Source organism: Micropterus salmoides, unplaced genomic scaffold, assembly GCF_014851395.1.
Source record: "Micropterus salmoides isolate LMB-PRFRI ecotype aquatic unplaced genomic scaffold, ASM1485139v1 Ms_hic_scaffold_2, whole genome shotgun sequence".
In the NCBI taxonomy this organism is placed as follows: domain Eukaryota; kingdom Metazoa; phylum Chordata; class Actinopteri; order Centrarchiformes; family Centrarchidae; genus Micropterus; species Micropterus salmoides.
In genome coordinates this window covers 51681566-51708617 of record NW_024041150.1, presented here as the reverse complement: position 1 = coordinate 51708617, position 27052 = coordinate 51681566, and the positions used below count along the sequence as shown (strand labels likewise).

The 27052-nt window shown below is 42.7% G+C and overlaps 1 protein-coding gene and 1 long non-coding RNA gene across 4 annotated transcripts in view; one reads left to right on the top strand and one right to left on the bottom strand.

The window, feature by feature from the left end:
* Positions 1 to 5121: 5121 nt before the first annotated feature.
* The window catches only part of LOC119912601 (zinc finger protein 2-like), a 746717-nt gene continuing 724786 nt past the window's right edge, over positions 5122 to 27052 (top strand). The window contains exons 1-2 of the mRNA XM_038731873.1: positions 5122 to 5368; positions 14566 to 15597. Of these exons, the coding sequence (XP_038587801.1) occupies positions 5300 to 5368; positions 14566 to 15597 (1101 nt within the window). The 5' untranslated portion in view covers positions 5122 to 5299. The remainder of the gene's footprint in view (positions 5369 to 14565; positions 15598 to 27052) is intronic.
* LOC119912757 lies at positions 19416 to 26736 on the bottom strand. Of its 3 annotated transcripts, none has more exons than XR_005446209.1 (6): positions 26451 to 26736; positions 26187 to 26276; positions 25846 to 25998; positions 25508 to 25676; positions 23889 to 24055; positions 19416 to 21843 (listed from the first exon to the last, which is right to left on the bottom strand). It is a non-coding gene; the product is annotated as an uncharacterized LOC119912757 (long non-coding RNA). The 3 variants fall into 3 exon arrangements; XR_005446210.1 differs by lacking the exon at positions 26451 to 26736 and adding an exon at positions 22289 to 22371 and having other exon boundaries at positions 26187 to 26408; XR_005446208.1 differs by lacking the exon at positions 26451 to 26736 and having other exon boundaries at positions 26187 to 26403.

The window sequence follows — 27052 nt, the reverse complement described above, 5'->3', positions numbered from 1 at the left end:
AGACAGCGAGTCCTGCAGCTGAGCTGTGATTTAGTTTCTTAGATGTAGCCCATCTGTAGTCTATAATTGAATTCTCCCAAGTGTTTTCACACATTTAGATTATTTTACGTGTCCAAAACAGTACGGAGCCAGTTCAGGGTTAATAATGAGAAAAAAAAAATCCTAGATGAAAGAAAAATCTTAAATTAAATTCCCTGAAATTAATGTCACAAAAAATCTAAAATTACTCTGGTGTTTTCTTCTGAATACACCCAATCCACGGCTCTAGGATCTAAGGTGCACAATAGTGATTGTGGGCTAAACTCACCTATTTCCTCACTGCTAAACCCCATTGCAAAGTCTAATATAACTTTCCAGTGCATGCATAATATACGACAGACATGTGTGTGTTTAATGTTGTAGCCTTGCAAGGTGAAGTTTCTCTCATAAATGCGTGACTATAATGTCAGAGAATTTTTTACTTTTAATCGTGGAAATTAAATTTTCTCTGGGATTATTCCCCCTCTCCGCTGACTCCTTTTTGTTCTATTGCAATGGACCTTATGTGCAGCTGTACCTTTACATCTTAATCATATTACACATAAAAGAAGAGCCCATAAAATACATAATAGAGATTTTAAACTACAATAAGAACACTGTGAAGATAATTAGGCTACAAATTTACTCCATGCGATGCCAACAAGCCTCCCTGGCTTTTCCCTAGCTTAGCCGTTAACATGTCTTTACATTCATCATATCCTGCACCAACTCGAATTAAGTTAACACGGACTCAACTAACCAACATGTTATCCACCGTCGTACTACCAGTGTAGGCGGTCAGAGTTTGCCTGATAACCCCGAGTTAACTCTGACTAGGCTGAACTTCCTTCAAAGTTCAGGCCACGACTCTTTAGGAGCAGAATTAAGTCCAAGCTGGGCCGGCATGGCTCCTCTCCTGGCTCCTCTGAGCGATCACCGTATGTGAGGCTTGAGTTTAGACTCATTTATCACAGATGTGTTTCCCAAGGTCAAGAGTGAAGCTCCACGCTGGATGAAATATTGTTTTTGTGGGGTTCATTCAGATTTTCTTGTTATTGTGTTGTAGTTAAACACATTTTCCTCCTTTGTGGAATTTTCATTTAATCTTCAATTTATATCTGTATTCACTATTTTTATTTTCTTTGTTTATACTTTTTTGTGTCAATACATATCATTTATTCATGTCCCAGATTTTGCTATTTATAGTATAGGATAGTACACATGTTCAGTATTATTTCCTGAAGTATTTGGTAGGTTTGTCTAGTTGTGTTTTTATAGAGTAGTTGTGTATTTTGATCTGTTGTTATTTCCTGTTGCTGAATGTGGTTTTGAATCTGTTGAGGTTTGTTCAGACTGAAAGCAAAACCAATTCTAGTCAAAGCAAAGAGCCGCAGATTCGTTAAAGACGGCGCCAGCTGAGGTGAAGAAATCTCGGCTCAAGTCTGAAATGTTTCATTTTAACTTGTTGGGGACAGCCAGTTATTTGCCCCGATTTCCAGGATAAAATAACAAATCCAAAATGAACCTAAGGAAAAGGAATCAACTGTAAATATATTTATTTTACTGTTACAGACTAAATGGAGATGCAATAAAGAACAAAAATGATATTTTTATCCTCACCTGGTAAAAAAAAAGCTATATTTTAATGCAATAAACCATCAAAACCATCATTAGATAGATTATAATGGAACTGATTATCTTCTAAAACACCTGGAATACAATTGTAACTGTAAATTTGATGAAAATAAACTAAACTACAAGTTATCATACAAGATTGATGAAAATAAACTAAACTACAAGTTATCATACAAGATTTTCAAAATATACCAGGCGAATGTCCATGTTTTGCCAATATTTACTGTTTAAAAGTTGACTTTTATTGGGAGTTATCTTTAAAACTCTATCTGTCCATACAACCACGTCTCAAAATAACATAACTGTGAAATATTGGTAAAAAACAGTGAATATTCATCAACATTCCTGTCACCAAAATCACCCCGATAACTTTTCAAAATTGTATTTTAATGTGGGTTTTTTCTTCAGTTTCCCTGTGTTGCTTTTATGTTTGGTGTAAAGCACTTTGAATTGCCTTGTTGTTGAAATGTGCTGTACAAATAAACTCGCCTTGCTTTGCAGGCGTGTAGCTTGAGAAGGGATTTGCAAAGGAATGTCTGAGGCGGGCCTGTGGTTGGCAAAGACTTCTAAGGTGTTTTTTTTGAGAAGTGGCCTGATGACAGAGGTTTTCAGTGGAACATGGCCATTCTGGAGGGAGACGTTAATGACCTTTACCAGAGCTGTACTTGAGTTGTTGTTAATGTGAATGTTTTGTGAGGAGCTCTCCAGTTTGTCCTGAGGGACGAACAGACTGACAGTGACAGGAAGCAGCCAGCAGGAGGCAGCAGAGGAGCTTCAGTTTGTTCAACAGATGATAGTTTTCACTTTAAACTCACTGGAGGAGCAAACTGTGTGCAGAGGGTTTGTGTCCTGTTACCTTTAATAGAAACAACCAGTCCTCCTATAATGGAAGATCAGCAGCCCAGTAAGGTTGTTGTTATTTGATTAAACAACAGTTTATTATGGAATAAACAGCATGTGAGCAAAAATATTAAAGCTGTGTAATAACAATAAAGATCAGAACAGCTGACCTCAGTAAAATCATCACAGCAGTCTGACATTATTATTTTTGTTAGATTTAGATATTTCTTTAAGACGTTGACTGGTTCAGCTATTAATTTATGAAAAAGTGACATATATGTATGATATTTATATTGATTGTAAAAGACTAGGCTATATTATTATTATTATTATTATTATTATTAGACATTTTATGTAGAGGCGCCTTTCAGTACACTGAAGATCACTTTACAAAACACAATAAAACAACAGTATATCAATAAATCAATAACATTAGCAAAATCTAAAATTCCAGTTCATAAAATCAGGGTACATGAAAAGTTGGAAATAAATGAGTGCTGTGACCAGATGAACTGTGATCACGTTAAATATGCCAGTTTAAAAAGACAGAGGTGGAAAGACAAAAATATTGTACTAACTAGTTACCAGCAGGTTGCTAGTGCCAACCAACATTAATGACGTCATGCACCGATGTCTTATGAACTTCTTTTAACAACTACCTGTGGTACAAGCAGCGTGTAAACTACAGGGGAGCTCGGCTCCTCTTAGTGAACCATGACATGCTATTTTTGCAATTGCCCTTTCTGAATCTTCCGTATCTTTATGGATCATGCGTAAAATGAGGAGCGTTGGGCTTCATCCAGCCAGAGGGAACGATCGCCGACAGTCCGCAGCACGCCGGGCCGCCCCTCAACCTCCTCTCCCTGCCTCTGTCCACTCCCTCTCGCTGCGGACGGTCGGTGATCGTTCCCTCTGCTGGATGAGTCCCGATGCTCCTGTTTTAGGCAGGATCCATGTGCTACTCAGGGCCGGCCATGACAGTGTAGGAGCCCCAGGCGAGATGTGAAATTTTGAGCATTGCACCAATTTATGGTTCATCTCCATCTATATAAAGCGAAACACAATATTCAGGCAGTGTGTGACAATTCAAAATATTAAAATTTAATAGAATCCAGGCATTCTGTAGCTATTGCTTTTTGTTTTCTCCTTTAGATCAACTTTTCTAATTTAATAAAATCCCTGCTGAGTCAGCACACATGCTTGGCCTTCCCTTCTCTTTTGAGTCTCCCTTTGGGGAAATAGCCTCTTTTAATCGGCCCACGTGGGACCTTTTCTAGCTGGTCTCTGCTCTGCCTCTCCCCTTTAGACCAACACAGTTTGGGACAGTATGCTGCATGTGAAACCGAAACCAAAACAGAGAAAGGCTGCGCTTCAGTTTTAAGATATTCATATTGCAAAACTGTAGCCGACCAGTTACGTTATTGTCTGGAATCACAGCGCGAGGTGCACATGATTAAAATCGCCGGTGTCGCATCAGCTGGGTGGAGTTGATTCGCCTGAGTTGAAAACCTCTTGCGGCGCAGTTTGTAGCCCCCTGACATTTTGGAGATGGCTCTTTCAGATAGGAAGCAATTTGCGCTGCGCTGGCCGCGGGGCTCAGCGCCACGGGTCGGCCCTGGTGCTTCTGCAAAACGGGCAGCTCAAAGATTTGTTTTTACTCAGTAACGGCTGTGATTTAAAATGTAGCTTAGTGCAATACTTCAAATTAAAATTACAGATTAAAATAGAAATCCAAAATTTTCCAACAAGCATTTTCTGGACTTTGGAATTATTGTGATTAAAACAGTTAAATATTTTTCTGTTGCTTGTTAGTGATCCCCCTGCGTGTCATCTTCTCTTATTCTGTTGCTTTTTGTACTTTTGTTTTGGCTGAAGATTTTCATATGAGATGAAAAGATTCAATGAAAACAGTAATTTTGTTTATCGGGCATTTTTTATTAAATAAGCGGTGTTGTTAACCTGTGAATGGTGATACAGAAATGTTGGTGTAGTTTCTGGATTTAAAAATCCAACATGTTTACAGGCGAAGTCACACGTTTGAAAGAAAGGTTCCCCATCGTGCAGCAAAGGCTGTTACACACCTTCAACAAGCAGCACTGGAGGGTTTAATGCTGCGTTCGAGACCGGTCAGAACTGGGATATTTCCCAGTTTAAACTCCCTACATCAAAGTGTTCCAGGTGCACGGTGGTGCACGACGCCGAAAGTGAACGAAGTTGGTAGCCCTCAAGTCAGTCAGTGTTGTAGGTTACACTCCCTAATGTTTTGGCATTTTTAACAGTAACCTTTATGCAGAGAAGACTTTGAGATTCTGTTCTGTAGCCAGCTACCTAATAACATATTTCTACATCTATATATGCAGAACAGGTTTTACTATATGACCGTATGTATTATTTTAATGTAAATACATGCAAAATATACTTTTTGTTGCCTTTTAGTTTATGGTTTACCATTAACGTAAACATTATGTGCGCTTCCATGGGCGCCGCCATTGTTTTGTGACGTCATTCAGCTGCTACTCGTGACGTCGGGTTACAGATTTTTACTCCAAGTAGGAAATCCGACTTCAGGTGGCTTCAAGGATAGTTTTTCTAGTTAGGTCGCAAGTTTCCAGTTCCGAGTTTCCGGGAACGCAGCATAACAACCCGCTACCACTCCGGCCTCAGTGAGGCGGACCCTCAGCGTGAACGCGCAAACGGAGAGGACGTACTTCCGGAAAGGCCCTCAGCCTGAAGAGCTCCGAGACCAGAATCCAGACTCAGTCCAGGACAACACGGTCCACCAGTCACAGCGGAGACCTGCAGGACGATGGAGAACCAGAACCCGGACCACAGGAGCCAAACAGCAGCCTCGTGCTCTGATAGCGCCGATGTTCAGGTCAGTGTTCATGACTTCATCACGAGACTAAAGACACGAGGAAGAGTCTCGAGGGTCCGTGTATCATCCGTTCATTCTGTTGTTAGAGATCAGAGCCTGAAAACCCGCTCCAGGGTTTGTGTTGACGTGGTTTGATTTCCAAAGTGTCTCCGTGATTCCTGTTTTCATCTTGAAGAGAGGAAGCTGAAAGAAAAACTCACGAGCGTTTCTCTTTTCTTTGTTCTGGGAGTTTCGCGCTCGGTGCATGCGCAGTTTTCCTCCACTGGTGCTCAGCTTTTCTGCACATCCGTTCACATCACAGGGAAAACAAAATGAAGCCCTCAGCTGTGTGGCAGCACTTTAAACTGAGGGATGACAGCAGCAGCGTGGCAGTTATGGTGTTTATTCATTTTACAGTTGCTTCATTTCTTTACAGATTAATTAATCAGTGGCCTAAACTGTAACAACATAATGACCACATTAAATCATTGTTTTCGACCGACTGAAAAAGAACATGTAGTCGGTTCAGCACTCGCCTAATCTTCTTCTCCTCCCCGGCTCAACCTCCCTCCCTTCAAACCCCGCAGTGAATACAGGTGAAACTCGAAAAATTAGCATATTGTGCAAAAGTTAATTTATTTCAGTAATTTAACTTAAAAGGTGAAACTAATATATAGCAGATTACATGCAAAGTGAGATATTTCAAGCCTATATTTGATATAATTTCGATGATTATTGCGTACAGCTTATGAAAACCCCAAATTCAAAACAGGCTGCACTGCATCGTGTTTCACATGTGTGCACAGACAGTAAGTTCAAATCACACACACACAGGCTAAAACATCTCTTAGGTGTGTGGAAGTTATTCACGAGAGTGAAGAAGAGTCGACGCTCACTACATCTGCAGAGAAACACAGAAAGAGACGCTGTGGATTTTGTAAATCAGGGAGCAGGTAAAGACACAGTGACGATGTCATTCAGACCACGGTGGTCTCTATCGGTAATTAACAACAAGCGGCTCATCTGCTGCTGTGAAAACAGAATAACGGGTGAGAAGATACCAAACGTGAGTTCTTTTAAATAAAACTGCTGACAGATAAAGTCAGAGCAGACAGAGAGAGAGATGGCAGGTGTAGGTGTGTGCTTCTGTGTCTGAGGGGAAAAGCAAGGTGAGCAGATTACTGTAGTTTGTGATTAAACACTAAAATAAAGAATAAAATGGTGAGATAAGAAATAGGATAATTTATCAAATATTTTTAAGTAAAAGATGTTTAAAAATGGCCTAGTTTATTGGCTACTGCAATTTATTTTCAGCTCCTTCCAGTGAAAATGTTATTTTATTATCAATGTTTCATTATGATACAACTGAGACCAGTGAGAATAGCTAACATTCATACTGGTGCTCATTATAAAAATAGATTTTTCCAATAAATGGTTACAAAAATGTTTGTGTATGCTGTCAGTTATGGATCTTATGGAAAGAAATAAAATTAGAATCGGCAGGTCAGACCTTTAAAAAAAATCAGTAACTGGAATCAGCCAGTAAAAATATAATCTGTGCATCTCTTACTACAGCGATGATCCTGTATGTGAACTGATATTTTGGATAATATTGATTTTATACGTGAATCATGATGGTACAGAAAAATAGAAATTAATGGCAAAAATAGCATATTGTCAATATTTTAAAGAGCCACCAAAATATCTCATCATGTTTTCTGGGGAGTTCATGTCTTGTTAAGAGGAGTTCAGCTCCCCCTAGTTCGCACCCTGGCCGTAGCCTCGAGGGGGGGGGAAAATAAAACCTTGATAAACATTTTCGGGTGTTTTCGTAGATCACTCAGGTAACCAGCTGCTTCAGATCCGCCCAAAGCAAAATGCTACCTGGATGCTGACGTACTTAATCAATAGTTGCCTGGAAATAGGAGCACTCTGTGCAAGTAAAGGCCACAACCTACCGGTATCACCCCCGTCCCATCGCTAATCGTTCAGAATCAGTTTTATTGCCATGTATGTGTACACATTAGAGAAATTTGACTCAGGATGGTACATTGCTCATGATGTGCCTACTTATACAGTAATAAAATAATATAATAATAATAATAAAATAAAATCAGACACAAACTACAGAATAGACACACTATACACACTATGACAAAACAATACAGACATATTGACAAATAGTGCAGTGATCAGAGTGCAAAGGATGCAAGAGTAAACTATTCTCATTATGTACATGTTGAAGGTGGAAATGATATACAGGTACACATGTACACAGTGTGATAGAGCACAGTGCAAAGGATGCTGGAAAAAATAAATAAGACCTATGACCGAGGTAGGTGTATTGGTATACAGTATATATGACATAGTTGAACAGCACTGAAATAGAGAATGGTGAATAAATAAATAATAAGTGGAAACCAGTAAACAGGTGGCTGATTAGAGACAGAGTTACTGGGTTATTGCACAGGAATTGTTCCTGACACTGTGAGTCAGAAATCAGCTGTTCATCAGAGCGATGGCTTGTGGGAAGAAACTGTTCCTGAGTCTCTTGGTTTTGGCGTACAGTGCTCTGTAGCGCCTACCAGAGGGGAGGAGCTGGAACAGGTTGTGCCCGGGGTGAGATGGATCTGCAGTGATGTTCCCTGTATAAGTCCTGAATGGAGGGCAGGTTGGCACCGATTATTTTTTCTGCAGTCCTGACTGTCCGTTGTAGTCTGCGCCTGTCCTTTTTGGTGGCAGATCCAAACCAGACAGTGATGGAGGTGCAGCGGACAGACTGGATGATGGCCGTGTAGAACTGGATCAGCTGCTCCTTAGGTAGGTTGAGCTTCCTGAGCTGATGCAGGAAGTACATCCTCTGCTGGGCCTTCTTGATGATAGTGTCAGTTTTGGCCTGGGATATAGTGGAACCCAGAAACCTGAAGGATTCCACAGCAGACACAGGGCTGTTGAGTATGGTGATGGGGGGCAGAGTGGGGGGGCTCCACCTGAAGTCCGCGATCATCTTCACAGTTTTGAGCGTGTTAAGCTCCAGGTTGTTCTGACCGCACCAGAGAGCCAGCTGATCTGTAGGCCGACTCATCACCGTCCCGGATGAGGCCGATGACCGTTGTGTCGTCAGCAAACTTCAGGAGTTTGACAGATGGGTCCCCTGAGGTGCAGTCGTTGGTGTAGAGGGAGAAGAGCAGTGGGGACAGCACACACCCCTGGTGGGCGCCAGTGCTGATAGTCCGGGTGCTGGATGTGATGTTTCCCAGCCTCACCTGCTGACTCCTGTCAGTCAGGAAGTCTCTGATCCATTGACAGGTGGAGGCTGGTATAGTGAGCTGGGTGAGTTTGGTGCTGAGGATGTCCGGGATGATGGTGTTGAACGCTGAGCTGAAGTCCACGGAGAGGATCCTTGCATATGTCCCTGGAGAGTCGAGGTGTTGCAGGATGTGATGCAGACCCAAGTTGACTGCATCATCCACTGACCTGTTAGCCCTGTAGGCAAACTGCAGGGGGTCCAGCAGGGGGCCTGTAATGTCCTTCAGGTGGGCCAACACCAGTCTTTCAAAGGACTTCATGACTACAGATGTCAGGGCGATGGGCCTGTAGTCATTCAGTCCAGAGATGGAGTTTTTTTTTGGGACCGGGATGACTGTGGAGCGTTTGAAGCAGGAGGGAACTTCACACAGCTCCAGTGATTTGTTGAAGAACTGAGTGAAGATGGGGGGCCAGCTGGTCCGCACAGATTTTCAGGCACGATGGTGAGACACCGTCAGGTCCAGGAGCCTTCCTGATCTTCTGCCTTTGGAAGAGGTGGCTCACGTCCTCTTCACAGATCTTGAGGGTAGGTTAGAGGTCAGAGGGGGAAGGTGACTGTTTGAAGATGGTGTCGGAGTGGGGGACATCTGACTAGCCGCCATGAGCAGTAAGAGAACGGACCAGAGGTACAGACAAGTTGGGGGACGAAGCCTGAGGACAGTGGCGCTGAGGTTAGCACAACAAGCAAGATTGGCGTGCGAGCCAGTCACACTGTGGCGAGTGCTAATGAAACAGCGGAGCTGGAAGACCCGCTGCAGGTTCCTGGTCAGTGAATGTCACAACAGCAACGGAGAGACAGTTGTGGATGAGAAAAGGACTGTGTCTTTGTGTCAGCGTTGCGCCGCTGTTGTAATGTAACGTTATGTGAATGGAACCATCAAACTAACTTACATTAAACTTACATCACCCAGATGCGGCGATCACTGGGCAGAAGAAAAAACAAACCCGAGCCCAACCGCTGACCTTCCGATTAACGGCCAACCCGCTCTACCTCCTGAGCCACAGCAATGTAATGTAAATATAGAAGAAACAAATGTGCATTGTCCAAAAAAAGTAACACAAGTAAGTAAAACAAGCTGCTGAGTATTGCGTTATATTCTGTTTGAACTGTCACCTGAATTTTCTGAAAATGTCTCCAGAATGCAGGAAAGTAAGTGTTTCATGCCCAAATTTTCGAGGGCATTGAATATTTCATCAAAATAGTGTTAAAATGTCTTCTGCTTCTCGTGAACCAAATATTGTGCATGTGAGGCCCCTGTCCTGTAAACATACTGTACACACTCCTGATAATTATATTTCAGTGTTCAGAGGAGTCTGACAACTGGTTGTTAAAGAAATGAAGGCGTGACCATGGAGCTGAGGTCAATGAAGCAAATTAGGGATGCGATCTAGTCCTTTTAAGCTAATTAGGAGATGTTTCTTTTGGATTTTAATGAATGAAATACTTATACTAGTAATTATCCAGAGATCCTGTATATATAAAAAAAAAAAAAAAGATGCATCAAGATGCATCGATAATTGTTTTATAATCGCATCGCAGCCCTCTGAATCGTACTCGAATCGTACCCAGAGATTCCCAACCCTAATAGTTATGCTACATTCACATATTGGATGACCGTGGATTCAGTTTTATTATTTGTGTGAAAATTCTGTGTTTTACAATTTTGCACATTTTGTCATTAGAGTAATTGTGTGGTGGATGATTGAAATTTCAATAAGAGAGTTTTCCAAATTGAATTAATATCAAGGAATTTGATCAAGAAAATATAGAAATATTTGAATGTATATCAAATTATTTATGGGGACCGCTTCATAATAAATGTATTGCAAACAGTAAGTTGTTAAAATACTGTAATACTATTTATACAATTCACAATGAATGAATTTCTGCGGTACATGTATTGTGAATTGGTACCTGTCAAACAGGACAGCCTCCATATGCTGCTGAACACACGGTAAGAAGTGGGTCTGACGGAGGCTACAGCTCTCCTCCGTCGTTGATCTGTCTGTGTCCTCTCTGAAACCCAAGGACGAATGAGCAGCACCGATAAACACCAGAACAACATTGCGGAACTTAAGTTCAAATTAACTTAACTTTAGAGGCGACGAGCGAGAAGCTAATTAATTTCCTGTGTGGGAGAAAACAGCTTTATCTCGTGTCGTGTAGAAATGTTGCAATTAACACCTGTGCCAGGTCGGGAAAGTGGCCTTGTATGGTCCGTCAATATCCAAGAGGGTTATTACTCCTGGGGATGGGACTTCTGAGAGAGAACCATCTAACTGTTGAGCGGTTTAGCTTAGTCCTCTATCTTGCATTTGGTTTATTCTCTTGTGGGATCTTATCTCAACATGTCAGACACCGAGGCTGTACGCGGCTCATCTGTAGTATGGGCCTTTTTTCTCTGTGCTCTGCCTCCCCCATCTCCTGTGCTGTGCGTCCCCTGACCGTCTCCATAGTCTCGTAGTTATGTTTGTGTCATGTCTTATAAGTCAATAAATATAATCTTGTATTGAGTACCAATTATTAAATTCGTTGCCAACAAATTTAATAATCAATTTGTTCATGACGTCATCGGGCCGTAGCAACACCATCCGCTAGGGCTGGACGTTATGGCAAAAATGTTATCGCGATAAAAAGTTTCATATCTTTATAATTAATTATTATAGCCCTACCGTCAGCTTAATGGAGTAAAGTGATGTGAACAGTAAAGTTAATTAAACAACACAATATCAGTGATAGTATTAACACCATCACAACCTAAAACCTCCAGAGTGCAGGAGCACTTGACTTTTCACTCGGCCAAAAGGTTGTGAACTGCAACATTTCCAAAGCACGTCAGTTATGCCAGATAATCTGAAAAGATGGCACGTAATGTCGGCTCTCTGGACGAGGAAGACTCGTCTCGGTACACTAGTTGGCAAGCTAGCTCCAATCAAACAATGCATCGCTCATGCCGACGTTTCCAGCTGGAGAACGACGACACCGGACAATTTCATACTTTCTAAAGAAGAGAAAACGGTACTCTTGTCTCTGCATGAGGTGGCAGCAGTGGCGGCTCCTGCCAAATCTCTCAGAGGGGGCAATTAATAATAACTATCAATATTTTTTTTTACAGTCACAGTTATTAGCTTAGCCTCTGGCATTTTACGGAGCATAAATTAGCCTAGTAGCTAGCGGACTTTTCCTCTCCTCGTAGCCTAACAAATTACATGTATTATTTATACTGTGTCTTACTCACCGCTGGTAAAGTCACTGCGTCTCCCTACACAACACCACGGTTGAATTTTCAGCTTGAACATACATTTTCTACAGCTGCTGGTCGTAATGACAGCAACAAGCTATAGGACTGCCGAGTCGTTTTCAGGTGGCAGAAGCGTAGCTCTGCTGCTGGGCGCATGACGTAAACACGTAACTGCGAGCCCTCCCGGAACCCGCAGAGATTGCATTGCAGCGGCCGCTGCTCGAAAAAAAACTGCCTTTACATGAAAGTCTATGAGAGCGATCTGGGCGATTTTCAACCAGACTGAATTTGCCCCAAAAGAGGTGGGACTCCGCGGAACACGACTTCACGCTGATTGGACAGCGATATTCAGAGACAAACTGTCTATCAAAAACACAGCTGTCACAGCTCACTAACAGTGTGGTAGAAAGTGTGAGAAAAATATCCCCTGCCTTTCCTGGGTGGCAGGTAAAAAAAAATAGGTTTAGGGGAGACGGTATAAATTTTATGAAACCCTGTCCACTACAAAACCATTATTGTTGGTCCCCTCTTGTAATTTCGGCCTTCAAAACAGACCCACCCACATCTGTTTACTTGGAACTGCCAGTCTGCAGTCAACAAAGCTGACTTTATCACTGCTTATGTTAATACATTATCTCTTAGGCACTCACTGAGACCTGGATCAAACCAGAAAACTCTGTTATCCCCGCTGCGCTGTCCACCAATTACTCTTTCACCTACGCCTGGGACCAGGCTCTTAATTTCCAACAAAAGGAAATTCACACAGCTGCTACCACCAAATCAATATGCCTCCTTCAAATATCATGCTGTCTCGGAATCCGCTCCGGTAAAGGTCTCTATGATTGTCATACCGTCCACCAGGACAAGTGCGTAACTTTGTGGTAGAGCTAGACACACTGCTGTCTTCAATCCCAGAGCAGGACGTTACTTGTCCTCGGTGACGTGAACATTCACTTAGACAAATGAAAATCTGCAGACTTCCTGTCTCCGATTCAGTCCTTTGATCTAATACAGGCTCTCAGCCCCCCGACCCGCAAAGCTGGCAAGGTCACACCTCTACACATGTCTGACCACTGTTTCATCCAGTTCATGGTATGCCTACAGGAACAGTCCATTGTTCCAGCATCTTATGCCTCACAACGACGCAACCTTTGCAACCTGTCTCCCACTCACTTGCCTCAGTGGTGGCTTCCGCGCTACCTCCCCTCAACACATTTTCCTCACTTAAGGTCAATAATGCCGCACAATCTCTTTGCTCTACACTGAGCTCATGTCTGGGTAGTGCCATGCCTGTGTCCTCTATCCACCAAACCTGCTCGCCAGAAACAGTCCCACCTGAGACTACTACCATCCGCGCGCTCCGTACTGATCTCAGAGCCGCTGAAAGAAAATGGCGAAAAACCAAAGACAATGCCGACCTTAAGGGCTATCAGTTGCTCCTGGTGCAAAAGGCTCAACACCAAGGCTAACATGTAGCAGTCCTATTACATCTGTTCCTCTCTCCTCCCTGCTACGCAGATGACATCTTGGCGTCTCAGACTGTCTCTTGGACATTTCCGCATGGATGAAGGCTTGCCACCTTCAACTAAACCTCTCTAAGACTGAACGCTTGGTCATTCCAGCCAAGCAATCTATCCACCATTACATCAAACTACAAATTGACTCCTCATCACTCCAACCAGGTTGGTGAGAAACTTGGGTGTCATGATTGGTGACCAGCTGTCCTTTTCAGACCTTGTTGCTGCTGTCTCCCGGTTGTGCTGCTTTGCTCTATACAACATCAGGAAAATCGGGCCCTACCTCACTCCGTACGCCACCCAAGCGTGCAATCCCAAAGCAATCCCAGTCCCGGGTGTTCTCATCTGTAACACCACAATGGTGGAACGAGCTACCACACGCCATCAGAGCAGGTGGTCCCTCTCTAACTTCAAGAAGCTCTTAAACTCATCTCATCCACTAACACTTCCTCTTATAACACAGCTAACTCCTAACCTCTAACATTTCTTCTTCTATCCCCTTACAACTATGTTGTATTGACTGAACTTTTTTCCCTAGGTATTTACCCCATTGATGCGATATCTTATATTAGCTGTTGTAGATCTCGTGCTGTATTTGGCGCTTGGATGTTGTTCCTCAAATGTAAGTCGCTTTGGCTAAAAATGTCTGTCAAATGAGTTATTTTAATGAAGTTATTCTTTTCTTTGTATAAATATAGTGTCTGTTTCAGACTAACTGGCTACCATTAAGTACAATATTTTTACACTACTGTACCTTGTAATGTGTATTTAGAATACAGATGCAACAGTCCACTTTCATACTACTTCTATTTATTTTTTATTAAGTGCTTCTAAGTTTCACAAGCCGAGAACGTTGATTATGTCGACTAATTGTTGCAGCCCTACCTGATGTGCAATCTCAGTCCGACATTGGCGCGACTTGTGTGCTATCTGTGTTGAGTTAGAGTGAGCCTCTCCTTGACCCTTCAGAAATGCACTGCAAGTCTGCATTGCAGTTTGGTTTTTCACAGGTGGTAATGCATTAGTCAGACTTGAACATTGTGGGGTGTGTTCCACAGACATGCTCTAAATGTCATCTATGGTTCTAAATAGTGGGATGTCACTGTGGAGCGAGCTAACTGTCTTTCTCTCTGTATGTCTGTCAATGTAGAAACGGAGAGGAGGAGATGGACTCAAACGTCACCACTGTCAGCTCTGTGACAAATCCTTTAAAGCATGCTGGTATTTGAAGATTCATCAGAGAGTTCACACTGGAGAGAAACCGTACAGCTGTGACCAGTGTGAGAAAGCGTTCACTACATCAGGTGACCTAAGAATCCACCAACGTGTTCACACTGGAGAGAAACCCTACAGCTGTGTACAATGTGGGAAAGCTTTCACTCAATCAAGTCACCTAAAAATCCACCAACGTGTTCACACTGGAGAGAAACCGTACAGCTGTGACCAGTGTGGGAAAACATTCATTTCATCAGGTGGCCTAGAAATGCACCACCGTGTTCACACTGGAGAGAAACCGTACTGGTGTGACCAATGTGGGAAATTTTTCACTAGTTTTAGGAGCCTATATGTCCACAGACGTGTTCACACGGGAGAGAAACCATACAGGTGTGACCAGTGTGGGAAAACATTTGCTACAGCAGATGAATTAAAAAAGCACTATCGTGTTCACACTGGAGAGAAACCTTATAAGTGTGACCAATGTGGGAAAGCATTCACTACATCAGGGAACCTGAAAGTCCACCAACGTGTTCACACTGGAGAGAAACCATACAACTGTGACCAATGTGGGAAAGTTTTCACACAATCAAGTGAACTAAAAATCCACCAACGTTTTCACACTGGAGAAAAACCGTACAGCTGTGACCAGTGTGAGAAAACTTTCTTTACATCAGGGAAACTAAAAATCCATCAACGTGTTCACACTGGAGAAAAACCCTACAGTTGTGACAAATGTGGGAAAGCTTTTACTGCATCAGGTGAACTAAATATCCACCGGCGTGTTCACACTGGGAATAAACCGTACTGGTGTGACCAATGTGGGAAAGTTTTCTCTAAATCAAGTACATTAAATGTCCACCAACGTGTTCACACCCGGGATAAACCATACAGCTGTGACCAATGTGAGAAAACCTTTACGCAGTCTGGTAACCTTAAACGCCACCAACGCATTCACACTGCTTCGGTTTAAACATTTTTCAGATCCAAACAAGCTGTTTCCTCTTGCCCTGATAGCTGTGTTGTTTTATTAGCAAGCATAGTGTTAGCTCAGGCAGGCAATGAAGTCAAGCTCTGCTCTCAATCCCAGCCCCATCAGCTGATTCCTCTCTTAGCATTAGTTGTTAAATAAGATACCTTATATTCAACTTAAGCTGCTATAGTCTGCTTGCCCTTGCTGCTTCTTCTGCAAGCACCTCAGAAGCACCAGACAAGAAACTGTTTCAGCCGCTGATCCTCGAGGCCCAGCCCAGCAGCCCACTCCACAGTGGATAATCATCCTGACAACTGGTCCAGGATCCATTAATCGCTCGCCAGCACAAACTATATCCAAGACCTGGCAAGTCAAGTTTTCCTGGCACAGCTGGCTGTTTTCCTCCCCGGGTGCAGGCCTGTGACGCCCGGCGATTACTTCCCTCTGGCAGCATCTGAGGTATCACTGTCCCTCAGAGATCGCTGTGAAGAGCAGTTCCAGTCTCCTCTGTGGGTTCCTTTTGTTCTTTGTCCTGCCACAATCTCTCCCTGAGCTGAGAAAAGCTCTGGGGAAACATCCCCACACTTCCTGTCAAATAGTTGATTGCAGGATTGGTTCAGGGGCCTGACTTGGTTGCCAAGTGTCATTTTTTTGTAAAAATTAAAAGTCACATTAATTATTTTTAATGTAGTAAGCTAACGCTAAAGCCTCGAATGTACTCAAAGCGGACGCATACACGGACATCTGAGGACACAAGGGACTACTTCTAAACTACTGTCAGGTCGGCGGACTCGCTCCACACATGTGTGTTTGTTTTTGGGGACTTTCCATTTAGGCACGTGGAAGGGAGATCCCAGAACAGAGCCAAACTTAACGCTTCTTTGATGAAAGTTGTCCTGACTGAACTGATTTTCTCTACAAACTGAGGGGGAGACAACAGTAACTTTATATTCTGATCAGCATGTATGTTATCGTGGCTGCGACTACGTACTGTGCTGCCCCTCTCACCATAATCCTGTTGTCGTCACACACAAAGAGGCCACACCTCCAACCCCCGTCCAGGAAGAAGTGCGTTTTAAGGATTCCTGATCTACTTGGACTTTTACTTTCCAAAGAAAAAAATAGCTACTTTGTTCTTTATGTAAATTTGTTGAATGTTTATGAGCCATCTCTTTATTCATGTAGTTTAGTTTTCATCCCACCTAAAATTTACTTTTACTGTTCTTGTAATTCATGCAAGAAAATATTGCTAGCACTTTTCAACCTTCACTACAATGGAGTATTTTCTCACAGTCCATTAATCTGTCATGTTATCGCTCAGGTATTTTCAAACTGCTTGTTTTGTCCATCTTTAAACCTTTAAAACTGTTCAGTTTATTATCAAGTAAGACAAAGAAAAGAAGCAAGTCTTCATAACTAAGAAACTGGAATCACAATATAGTCGATTACGATTGTTAATCAAAACAAATCTTCTGCCAATGCAGGGCTCTACAGTGCAACCATTTTGCTCGCATATGCCCCTAAAAATCAAATGTGTGAACCGGAAAAATGATTTATGAGCACAATGTGCAAGTAACTTACCAGAAAGATTTCCACTGCTGCAACGTTCCCCTGGTTTTACTGAAGTTATTGTAATACTATTCAGTAGTCTTGTTTATATCAGGTGTGTAGTGGGTTGTGTGGGTGCTGCTGGTGGATTGTGAATCCGTCCCTGGTTCAAAAACTACACAAGCACCAATTACAGTAACGTTTATTGTGAGTGTTTTAAAATGCTTTTTTCAATGTATCAAATTTTCAAAACATCTGTTTCAGTATTTTAGAAATCCTTTACAAATTATTAAGGCCGATGCCGAGTGACCAGATAACAGGGTCTTCACTTCCGTACTCCTCCAATGGTTTCACAAGGAGAAGACAACACACGTAGAGTCAATATGTATATAATCAATAGTTACTTGAACATTTTCTGCTGTGTTCCAAAAAAGGTTAGCGTAGAGCCCTGCAATGGATCGGGCTCAGTTGTCATCTCCTCGGAGGAGGTTTACTTCAACTGTAAGTGTACTTCTGCGTCGAATCGACGGCATAGGGGGCTACGGCGTCGCCTGACATGCATGTCCTCAAAAATGTAACTACACGTCAAGTCGACGCGGACCGTAAGCTCTGTGATTGGTCGGCTGGGTAGTCTTGCAATGCCTCAGAGCCAACAGGAAGTGTCCCGTGCTTTGAAGTAACTTTTACTAGCGGCCAAAACAGCGTGCTGAAACACGGTGGATCGACCCCGAGCAAAATGACTCGTTCCTCTATCAGAATGTGATCCATTCGGTCGGTAACATTTGAAAAGGCTACACCTACCGCTAAATTAACGGAGCGCTAAGAATAAGTATAAATGCCTGGCTACGTGCGTAGACCCTACGCAGGAGTAGAAATCAAGCTTAACTCTTCCCCTCCTGCAGAGCCTGAATCGGCTTTTTTGACACGCCGTTTCATTTCCTCGTTCATACTGTGTCGATCTCAAAGCTGCAGATCATTGGCAGAAGGAAACAAAACGATCTAAATCATGGTTGTATTAGTTTGTTACCCACACATGGTCTTCCACATGACTGCTTTTGGACAGAGGCAGCGATCTGTGGACATTGCGAGTCACCCTCAGAATTAAATATGGGTGATGCTGTCCTTCATTTGACTCTGTGGACATTAAGGCAACTGTCAGGTTGTCAGGCTAAAACATTTACTGTGGGCTACAACTTCAGTAATCACCGTTTAAATCAAACTAATCTGTATTAAGCTGTAACCTAAATGAACAGTCATCTGTCATGTTGTGATTAGTCGCACTGATTGGATCGTAGTTATCGTGCTGGAGCTGATGTGAATGTTTCTGAGTGAGGATGACAGGGGTGCAGCTGGAACAAATAAAGTGAGTTTGTTAATATTTTCTGCTTATAGTCTTAATGTGTTTTGACCAAATTTTATTAAATATGAAATGAGCAAGATTTTTAAATGTAAACTAGAAGTCTAAAAGTCAGACACATTTTCCACAGAAAGAAAATAATGAATAGCCTGCTGTGTGGGACTGTGGCTTTACAATCACAGGTCCATGAGTAAACTGTGTCTAACGTTGTAGTGCATGTATTCTACATATACGTCTGTAGCATTAAATGTCTTATCTGTTTCTCTGGGTCAGACTCTGTAATCGCCCTCTGGTGTATGACACTCTTTTAATAAATATCACAAAGACAACTGTTTGTTGTAACTTCTTTATTTGTTTCTTCTTAAGGAAATATACAATTTCCACCACCAATCAGTTAAAAACCGCTCTGATAATAATGCCGCCTCCACCAATTTTATTTAGATTTTATGAACTTTAATGAATCCCTAAGGGCAGGACTAAACTCGCCAGCCGCTTGGATCCTGAAGGAAGTTCGTTACTCCCAACATAACGTCTTCATACCGACAGAAGACTCAGACGCACTGTTCTTTTACTGAGAGAAGAAAAGCCTCTCTTCAGAGTCAACGCCGCTGTTTCCTCTCGCTGCCACCGAAGGATCAGCTGTGCATTGACCGCGTTGCCAGTACGTTAAGAGATTAAGATTGAGATTAAGTATTTGTAGGGTTGCCTCCTCCTCCCTATATAGTGAGTTGTATGTAGAGGATTACATAGTGAGCTCACCCTGTTGGGTCAGATGTACAACTAGGCTGGGCCAGTTGAGCCTGGTCCCCACCTTCACCAGCTTTATAAACTGTGTCAAAAATACTCCATTAACTTTCTATTGGAGTCAATAAGTTTGCAATCAAAAACTTCTCTGGAGACGGTCAAGAGTCGGCGCAAAAGAGTTTATTCCAAAACAGGACAGATAAACCCGTACAACATCCCAGCAGGTCAGAGGATGGAGTCAATCCTCCGGTCTGCAGACAGTCTAATATATCCCCTCTGGGCTGGTTTGCTCCTTCCTTATGATGAACTTCTTTGTTTTTACCAATTAACACTGTTCCCCAGCTGTCATTTATTACTGTATTGTTGACTTTCTATATCTTTATATCTGACGTGATTTCAGCAACCCTGTGTCGCTTTTCTGCCAAGCAAAAATTCCTTCAGCAAGTTCATTCAAAGTTCACGCAGTCTATAACAACCAGAGGTTGGAAGTTGACAATCGACCTCTTAATCAGTAATTAAGCACGTAGTCTTAATATCAGCAGACTAACACATCAACAGTTCCTCATGTAGTCATAACAACAGTAGATAACAGCAGAACAAAGCTCAGTACTTATATTATTATATATTACTTATACTGATATGATTATACTTATAATCAGTAATGATTAATGATGAATACTAATAAAAATGATTAAGAATGATTATTAAGAATGATATTAATACTGATTAGAGATAATCACTGATGACTCAAAACCCTGACTTTGTGGAATAAGCTGGTGTCTCTTGTACTGTTCGCTATAGACAGGACATTCTTACTGTATTTATGTACATTTTGTAACACAATTTTCACTAATTCTGCTTCTACATTTTCCTTTGCTGGTGTTTTCGATGATGCCTTGCTGTCACACACACACACTCAGAGCTATAGAGTCTTAACACTGTGATCTTAACTTTACACTATAAAATAATACTTTAAATGATGACAATGCAGAACACCTTCACTCTAGTGAATATTATAACAATTTAGGCTGTAATGCTCTAAAATAATTCTCAACAACCCGCATAATGCAAACAACACTTTTAGGCACTACTCCCGTCAGTATTTCAGCACTGTTAATTACGTCATTCCCGTCGGACAATCAGTTGGTGGACTGTTTTTTCTATCAGAGCAATGCATGATGGTTTTACATTACTTTTCAAAATGCATTCTGGGATGCTTTGAGTGGACTGTATAGGGTATGATCATTCTCACTATATATTCGGACAGCCCTATAAAATGGCGAGCTCTCTATGAATAGTCCAGTATATATAGTGAGTAGTGATTTTGGACACCACACAGTAAGATTCACCGCTGTCATGAATATGCGCACAGGTGCATTGGTTATGATTACGTTACTGCTAACACAGCCAAACATCGAGCAAGTGCGAAAACACAAGACACAGCAATATTAGTGAAAAGTCAGACTGTGTACACAGAAAGACTGCCAGCTCTACGTTTGTCTCGCGGGAAACTCTCGCCACTCTCTTTTTATCTTCTTAGCTACCTCCGTCAACATCCTTTTTTCGGTCTTTCCACCTCTCCCAAAGTTACGTTGCCCGCTTGCCCAGCTCTTGTTCTACCCCGGCGCTGCTCTCCACCAGCAGCAGAATAATGTTGCTGCTGCTTGAAACTTGAGTGGCGAGCTAGCCGAGAAACAGCAGGACGCAGGAGCACTTACAGTAACGTTACAGACGTCCGAGTGTGTTATCTAGTGGGTTACATCAACTAAAGATTTGTAGCTAGAGGCTAAACCTCTGTCTGTGTAACCTCCGGCTGATTTACTTTGCCAACAGCCAAACATCAAGCAAGCACAACACTTCTGGACACAGCGAGCAGCTAACAAGTTATTACTGACAACAGAAAGAAGGCCAGCTCGGCGTCTGTCCTGCATCCTAACAGCTCTTTAAGCTCAACCAGTAAAAGCCAGTCTGATATTCACTCTGTCCGGTCTTTCGCTCCGTCACTCTCTCTTTATCTCTTCTTCGCTTCCTCCAACTTCGTCTTCTCCTGTTACTTCACTGCCTCTGCCACGATATCCATACCGAGCTAGCTTCTTCAGAAGTTATACGTTATAAACATTTTCCTGAAAATGCTATTTTAGCAAAATGTTCCAGTCTACCGACGCATGCGTAGTACGTGCATAATGGAAGTGAATGGATCGACCCATAGATCAGCTCGTTATCACCAATAACCGATTCAGCTATTTGAGTCAGAATCGGGCGCCATCCCTAAGATACTTTGTCGTGAGGTGTTAACATGAGATAATTAACTGTCCGCTAAACCCTCCTCTGAGTTTGGAGGCTCGGGTCTTGTTTTAGTCTTTCAAAAACAAACATATGGGAGCAAAAGTTCTTTTTATTTACTTCTCTCTGAAATCAAGGACTTATTGTTCAAATATTCATTTGATGGTAAATAATGCATGATTGGTTATAGGATAGCCAAGTCCATGATGGATTCAGGTCCAGTAGTCTGGTACAGGGTCGGGTGCTGCTGATGATCAGTGCGAAGTCATCTGATTGGCTGGTCGTGCGGTCGGGGTGGGGCCGGAGGCCTGCGGGAGAAGAACATTCAAGATTAACATCATCCTGCTAATCTGATGCTAACGTGCTAACACAAATATGCAGGCCTATAAACCACAAGGGGCCTTGTTACAGAAGGCTCCTGCTTTTTATGGTGCATTACATTTACCACGGAAGTAGGAACTGGGAATGACGTCATGCCTGAGTTGACCGCATTCAAGTTAACAGTCGGAGAACCTCACACTAGCCAAGTTAGCCACTGTTACCAACGCTGATTCTTGAAAACACATTACGCAGTATTTACTAAATAGCGTTACTATTTTAACTAAATTTCTCAGTAGCTTGGTGGCAGCGTCGCTGTTTTCTGAATCAAATAGCTTTTCAGTAACGAAGCTCTTTTATTGACTGACACACGCTATATTTTCCCCCCAAGTATTTCTGAAGGATCAGTAAGTGACGCGACCGCCACACACGGACCTGTATGTGCAGCGGGCAGAAGCGCTTCAGTGGGACGGTGACATCACGTACTGATCCTTGGGCTGATGATGTCTGCGACTTTGCTGCAGGGGAATAAAGACACACGCGATTGAGTTTACTTTCTATTGTGATAGTTATTGTAAAACCTCCTGTGAGAAGGATCAGGCTCCAGCCTGCACACCTCTTCCTCTAGTGAGGAGGAAACTTTGATATGTAGTGGCAGAAACCCGTTTCCATTAGTGATAAGCAGATCAATCCTAAAGTATCGATATTTCTGATACCAACGTTTCCTGCCTAATTATACTCGGTTGATAGGAACTACTTTTCCTTCCGCCTGTCAAAGTCGTGCTTGTGCTACGACTCTGTGACGGAGCTTCTTTGAAGTGAGCAGATTATATATTTCTCTTCTATTCAAATCAGCTTTATTGGCATGAATGTATGACAACAATATTGCCAACGCTACAAATAAATTACTTGAGAACAATTAATTTAATTAAATAAGTAAATAAAACAGTAAAAGATGTGTTTGTTCCTCAGTACTTTTTCTAGTTATAGGTTGGAAATGTGTTGATTTTGTAAAAGCCATAAAAGAGCAAACAAAGGAAAATGTGAAGGACAGCAGAGCTTAAAGCGAGACGCCACAGTCCACAATGATGATTTAGCTTCTTCTGTCGGTTTCAGATTTCAAGTTATTATGCAACTATTATTACCATACTTTCATAAAATGTACAAAACAATCTTGAATAATATGTTTAAACATTTTTATTTGTCCCGTAAACTGCACTAAACTAAAGGTCGAGAAGTCAGAATTTCAGAGTTCAAAGGTCAAAAGGGAATCCCGACCTCCGAAGTCGGGAGAACTGCACTGCCCCGACTTTGTGATCAAGATGGCTGTCGGGTATCAACAGTTAGTGAAAGCTGTGGTTTATACTGTTTATTAACACTTGTGACCGATTTAAATGTTTGAACACAAAGTGCTGCTGCTGTCTGTGGACGTGTTGCTACAGTGTTTAGTGTGAGTAAATACCGCACAATGCGTTTTCTTTTATCAACCGGCGAATCAATAGCTAACCTGGCTGGTGATGTCATCGCTGCTCCGACCTCCGAGGTAAATGGGATGCAGCATTTGCCTTCCCTTCAGCTCGGTGGCGCCCCCTGAGGAGGCTCAGGTCTTTGTCTTTAGTCTTTGTCCTGTCTGTGGCAGACAGTGTTGGCCAAGTAATATTTCCTTTCCAGTAACTAGAAGTGTAACTAATTACTTTTCTAAAACAGCAAGATTATTACAGTTCCCATAAACGCTGACCGCCACATGATGATTTTCTACTTTTTTTACTAGTTGGATTTCAAATCATTTTTGATTGAGGAGCATATATTCTGTGGGAAACACTGGAAAGTAATATAGTAACGTAACTAGTTCTTTTATCACCCAGTAATAAGTAATAATATTACTTTTTTTAATAACTAGTAATATATCGCAACTTTCCCGACACTGCAGACAGACCACATCCTGTCATGTCACCAGCTGTACGTGTCGCCCTGAACGAAAAGTTAGTGAATATTTGATTCTCCGCCTCCCTGTGAAGTGTTTGTATCTGCTCACCTGTCGTCCTCTTCCTCTTCTTCCTCCTCCTCCTCCTCCTCCTCCTCCTCTTCCCCGTCCAGAGAAGACGGTGGTCAGGCCGTTGTGTTCGGGGACATGTCGCAGGGAGCGTGTCCTCGAGTGTTTCAGCTCTGACAGGAGCTCAGGGCTGGACAGCGACAAACGAGCTGCACACAGAGGTAGAATTATTATTATGAAAGTCAGATTGTTACAGTGAGCGCTCAATACAAAACCCACAGTTCAACCAGCAATTAATGTACTTAAATCAGTTCTAATCTCCCAGGACTCCATCTTTCTGTATCCCAGTAAGCAAACAAAAAATACTCAGTTTGAGGTTCAATTAAAAAGTTGGCCGATGAAAATAAAACCAAGTGACGCTTCTCGTGTTTAATAGACAAGCGTAGAGTTTCCCCAGACAGACTGCGCCTCTTTCGGACTCGTTTGGTTTGAGACTGCTTTCCTCTTGGGTGTCATGTGACCAGAGTGTAATCGATTAGAAAATCTTGTTGTATCACATCGCGATAATATCGCAAATGCAATTAATCGTTCAGCCCCATTACATGATCATCCAAACTAATGCAAAAACCTCTGACAGCGCTTTCACAGGTTTTTGCATTAGAAAAAAATCTAAATTCTTCTGCCAGATGTTGCGATTAAAATTTGATTTGCGAAGTTTTGCCAAAGTTCAATATTTACTGCCAGTCTATTTTTCAGGGAAGCCGAGTCGAGCAGCACAGAGCAGATGAACCGGACAGGAAGTCTGACACAGAACGGTTGACTTTCAAAATAAAACACCCTGTGCAGATTCCCGATCATATAAAAATAAACAATTTAACTACGTAGCCTACTGAGTTGTACAAAAATCAAGGAAAACTGAACCAACTCAAATCTGAACAAGTCAGCAAAATCAGGCAGGCAAAACGCTCTTATTCTGAAATGCCCTATGTGGGATATGTAGCCATGTGGAGTGCGGAGCCAAACAGGTTCACAGAAAGCCGTGGCGTTTTAGGATTGAATGACAGGTTTCCTTGAAACGTTTCGCAATGGGCTTAGAGGTATCTTTTCTATGGTTGTCTCCCATGTTTCATCTAAACGCTCCGCTGCTGAAACACTTCAGTGTGAGTTGACGCTGGACTAAATCGCGATACAGCCGCTGCCTGAGTCGGTACGGTTGGCGCAATTATCCCACAAGTTTAGTTTGTTGTTGTAAAACGTACATGCCCTGTGCCGCTCTGATTGGTGAGGAGGACCGTGACAGGAGGCGCATGGCGCTCGTGATTGGCAGGATGACAACGGCATGAATCTGTAACTGCATGACTGTTTAAAATGAGCTGTGTAATTAACCTACATTTTAATCGCCTTCTTCACGATTAGCTAATCGTCTTATTTCAAATCGCGATTTCGATTTGAAAACGATTGATCGTTCAGTCCTGCTCACAATAAAGCACATGTGTTGATCCACATCATCAACCTGCAGACGCTTACTTTCATTTCCTCAGTGAAACTAATGTCAGACCAAATAAATGGATTATTGACTGAGTACTTTTACTTCAGTAAAGTTTGTCAGTGCTCTCCCCACCACTGCACGTGACATGAAGGCCACGTGACGTCCGGCTCACCTTGTCTCTTGTCGTAGCCTGGAGGGGAGGAGGAGGAGGAGGCTGAGGAGCTGCAGGGGGAGGAGAGCGGGGTGGAACTGAGGGGGGGAGGGCAGAGGAGAGGAGGGGGGAGAGGAGACGGCACTGGATTCACCGACGTCTCTGTGAAACCGGGATTTGTTCCGAAACTCTGAAAAACAGAAAGACGAGGATGAGACAGACGACGGCGAGAGAGGTGAGGAGGCGTGGGCCGATGATGGGCTCCTCCCTCCCTCCTCCTCTTCCTCACCTCCCTCCCCCAGACTGACGCACAAAGACTACGCTGCTCGAGGTCATTTTGAGGTGAGACAGACTCTCACCTTGCAGAAACTCTGCTTGCAACTCTGGACTTTGCAGACTTTGACGAGGAGGGCGAGATGAAAAAGAGGGACGCGGAGTTTCTGGTGCAGCTGTCACCGAGGAAGAGGACGATGAAGATGAAGAAGGCTTCATGACGTCTGCAGCGGGAGGAGCTTTAAAGAGAATTCACCTGTTGGCAGCTGCAGTTCATCTAATATTTTAACAGCAGCAAATGAACTTTATATTTCCAGACAGCGATTCAACCAGAGGATCCGTCAGGGAGACCCGGGGCCCCCCTGGAACCCGTTCCTGACTCTCGTGGGTTTGAGCCCCTCAGAGGAGACTCCCAGCTTGTACTCACTGGCTGGTGTGAAGCTGCAGCTCCTCGGCGGCGTGACGGCTGACCGACCACTTCCTGCAGCCCTCGCCTCGCTTCACCACACTCTGAAAACTTCATCCATGCAAAACACACACACACAACTCAAAAGTCCACATTAATAATTTACGCGTTTAATGACAGTGTTGCCATGGATACCAGGAAGGAAAATAGAGAGTCAGCTGGACTTTTAACCCCCCCCCCCCCACACACACACACACACACTTTAAAGCATTAAGATTCGCTGACCTTTCATCGGCTCTTTCCCTCAAAGCTGATGTGATCGATATCTTTATGTTAACAGGTGGTGCAGTGGATATGACACATGCCTGTGCTGTAGGAGACCCGGGTTTGAGGTGTGCGGTGCGCAAGACGCGTGCGACACATGTAGCAACTGTAAGTCACAGCTAAATAAATAAATGATGAAGAGACTCCTGACGTCTCGCATATAAAATGTTCCAAACTGACGTTTGTGGTCAACTCAACTTTGCTTCTTTCGTGAAGACTCAAATTAAATGATATATAAATTCTATTTCCTGTCTCATGTATGTTTAAATCAATCAGATATCAGATTGTGATCAAGTTGTACAATGTCGGCCTGACGCCTTTGATGCTCCATCTTTACTACAAACCGCTCTGTGCTGCACCTTCGACCGGGGTTCAGTCCCGTTAGTGAGGTCAATTTATTTATAACATCACATTTCATACAGCAAGAATCAAGGTGCGTGACTAATCCCAAGATGTTGAGAGAAGGTAAAAACAGAAATGTAAAAACATCAATGAACGTAAAATAAAAAAATAAATAAAAGCAGAAATATAAAATAAAAGCATATTTTTAAAACCAGATACGA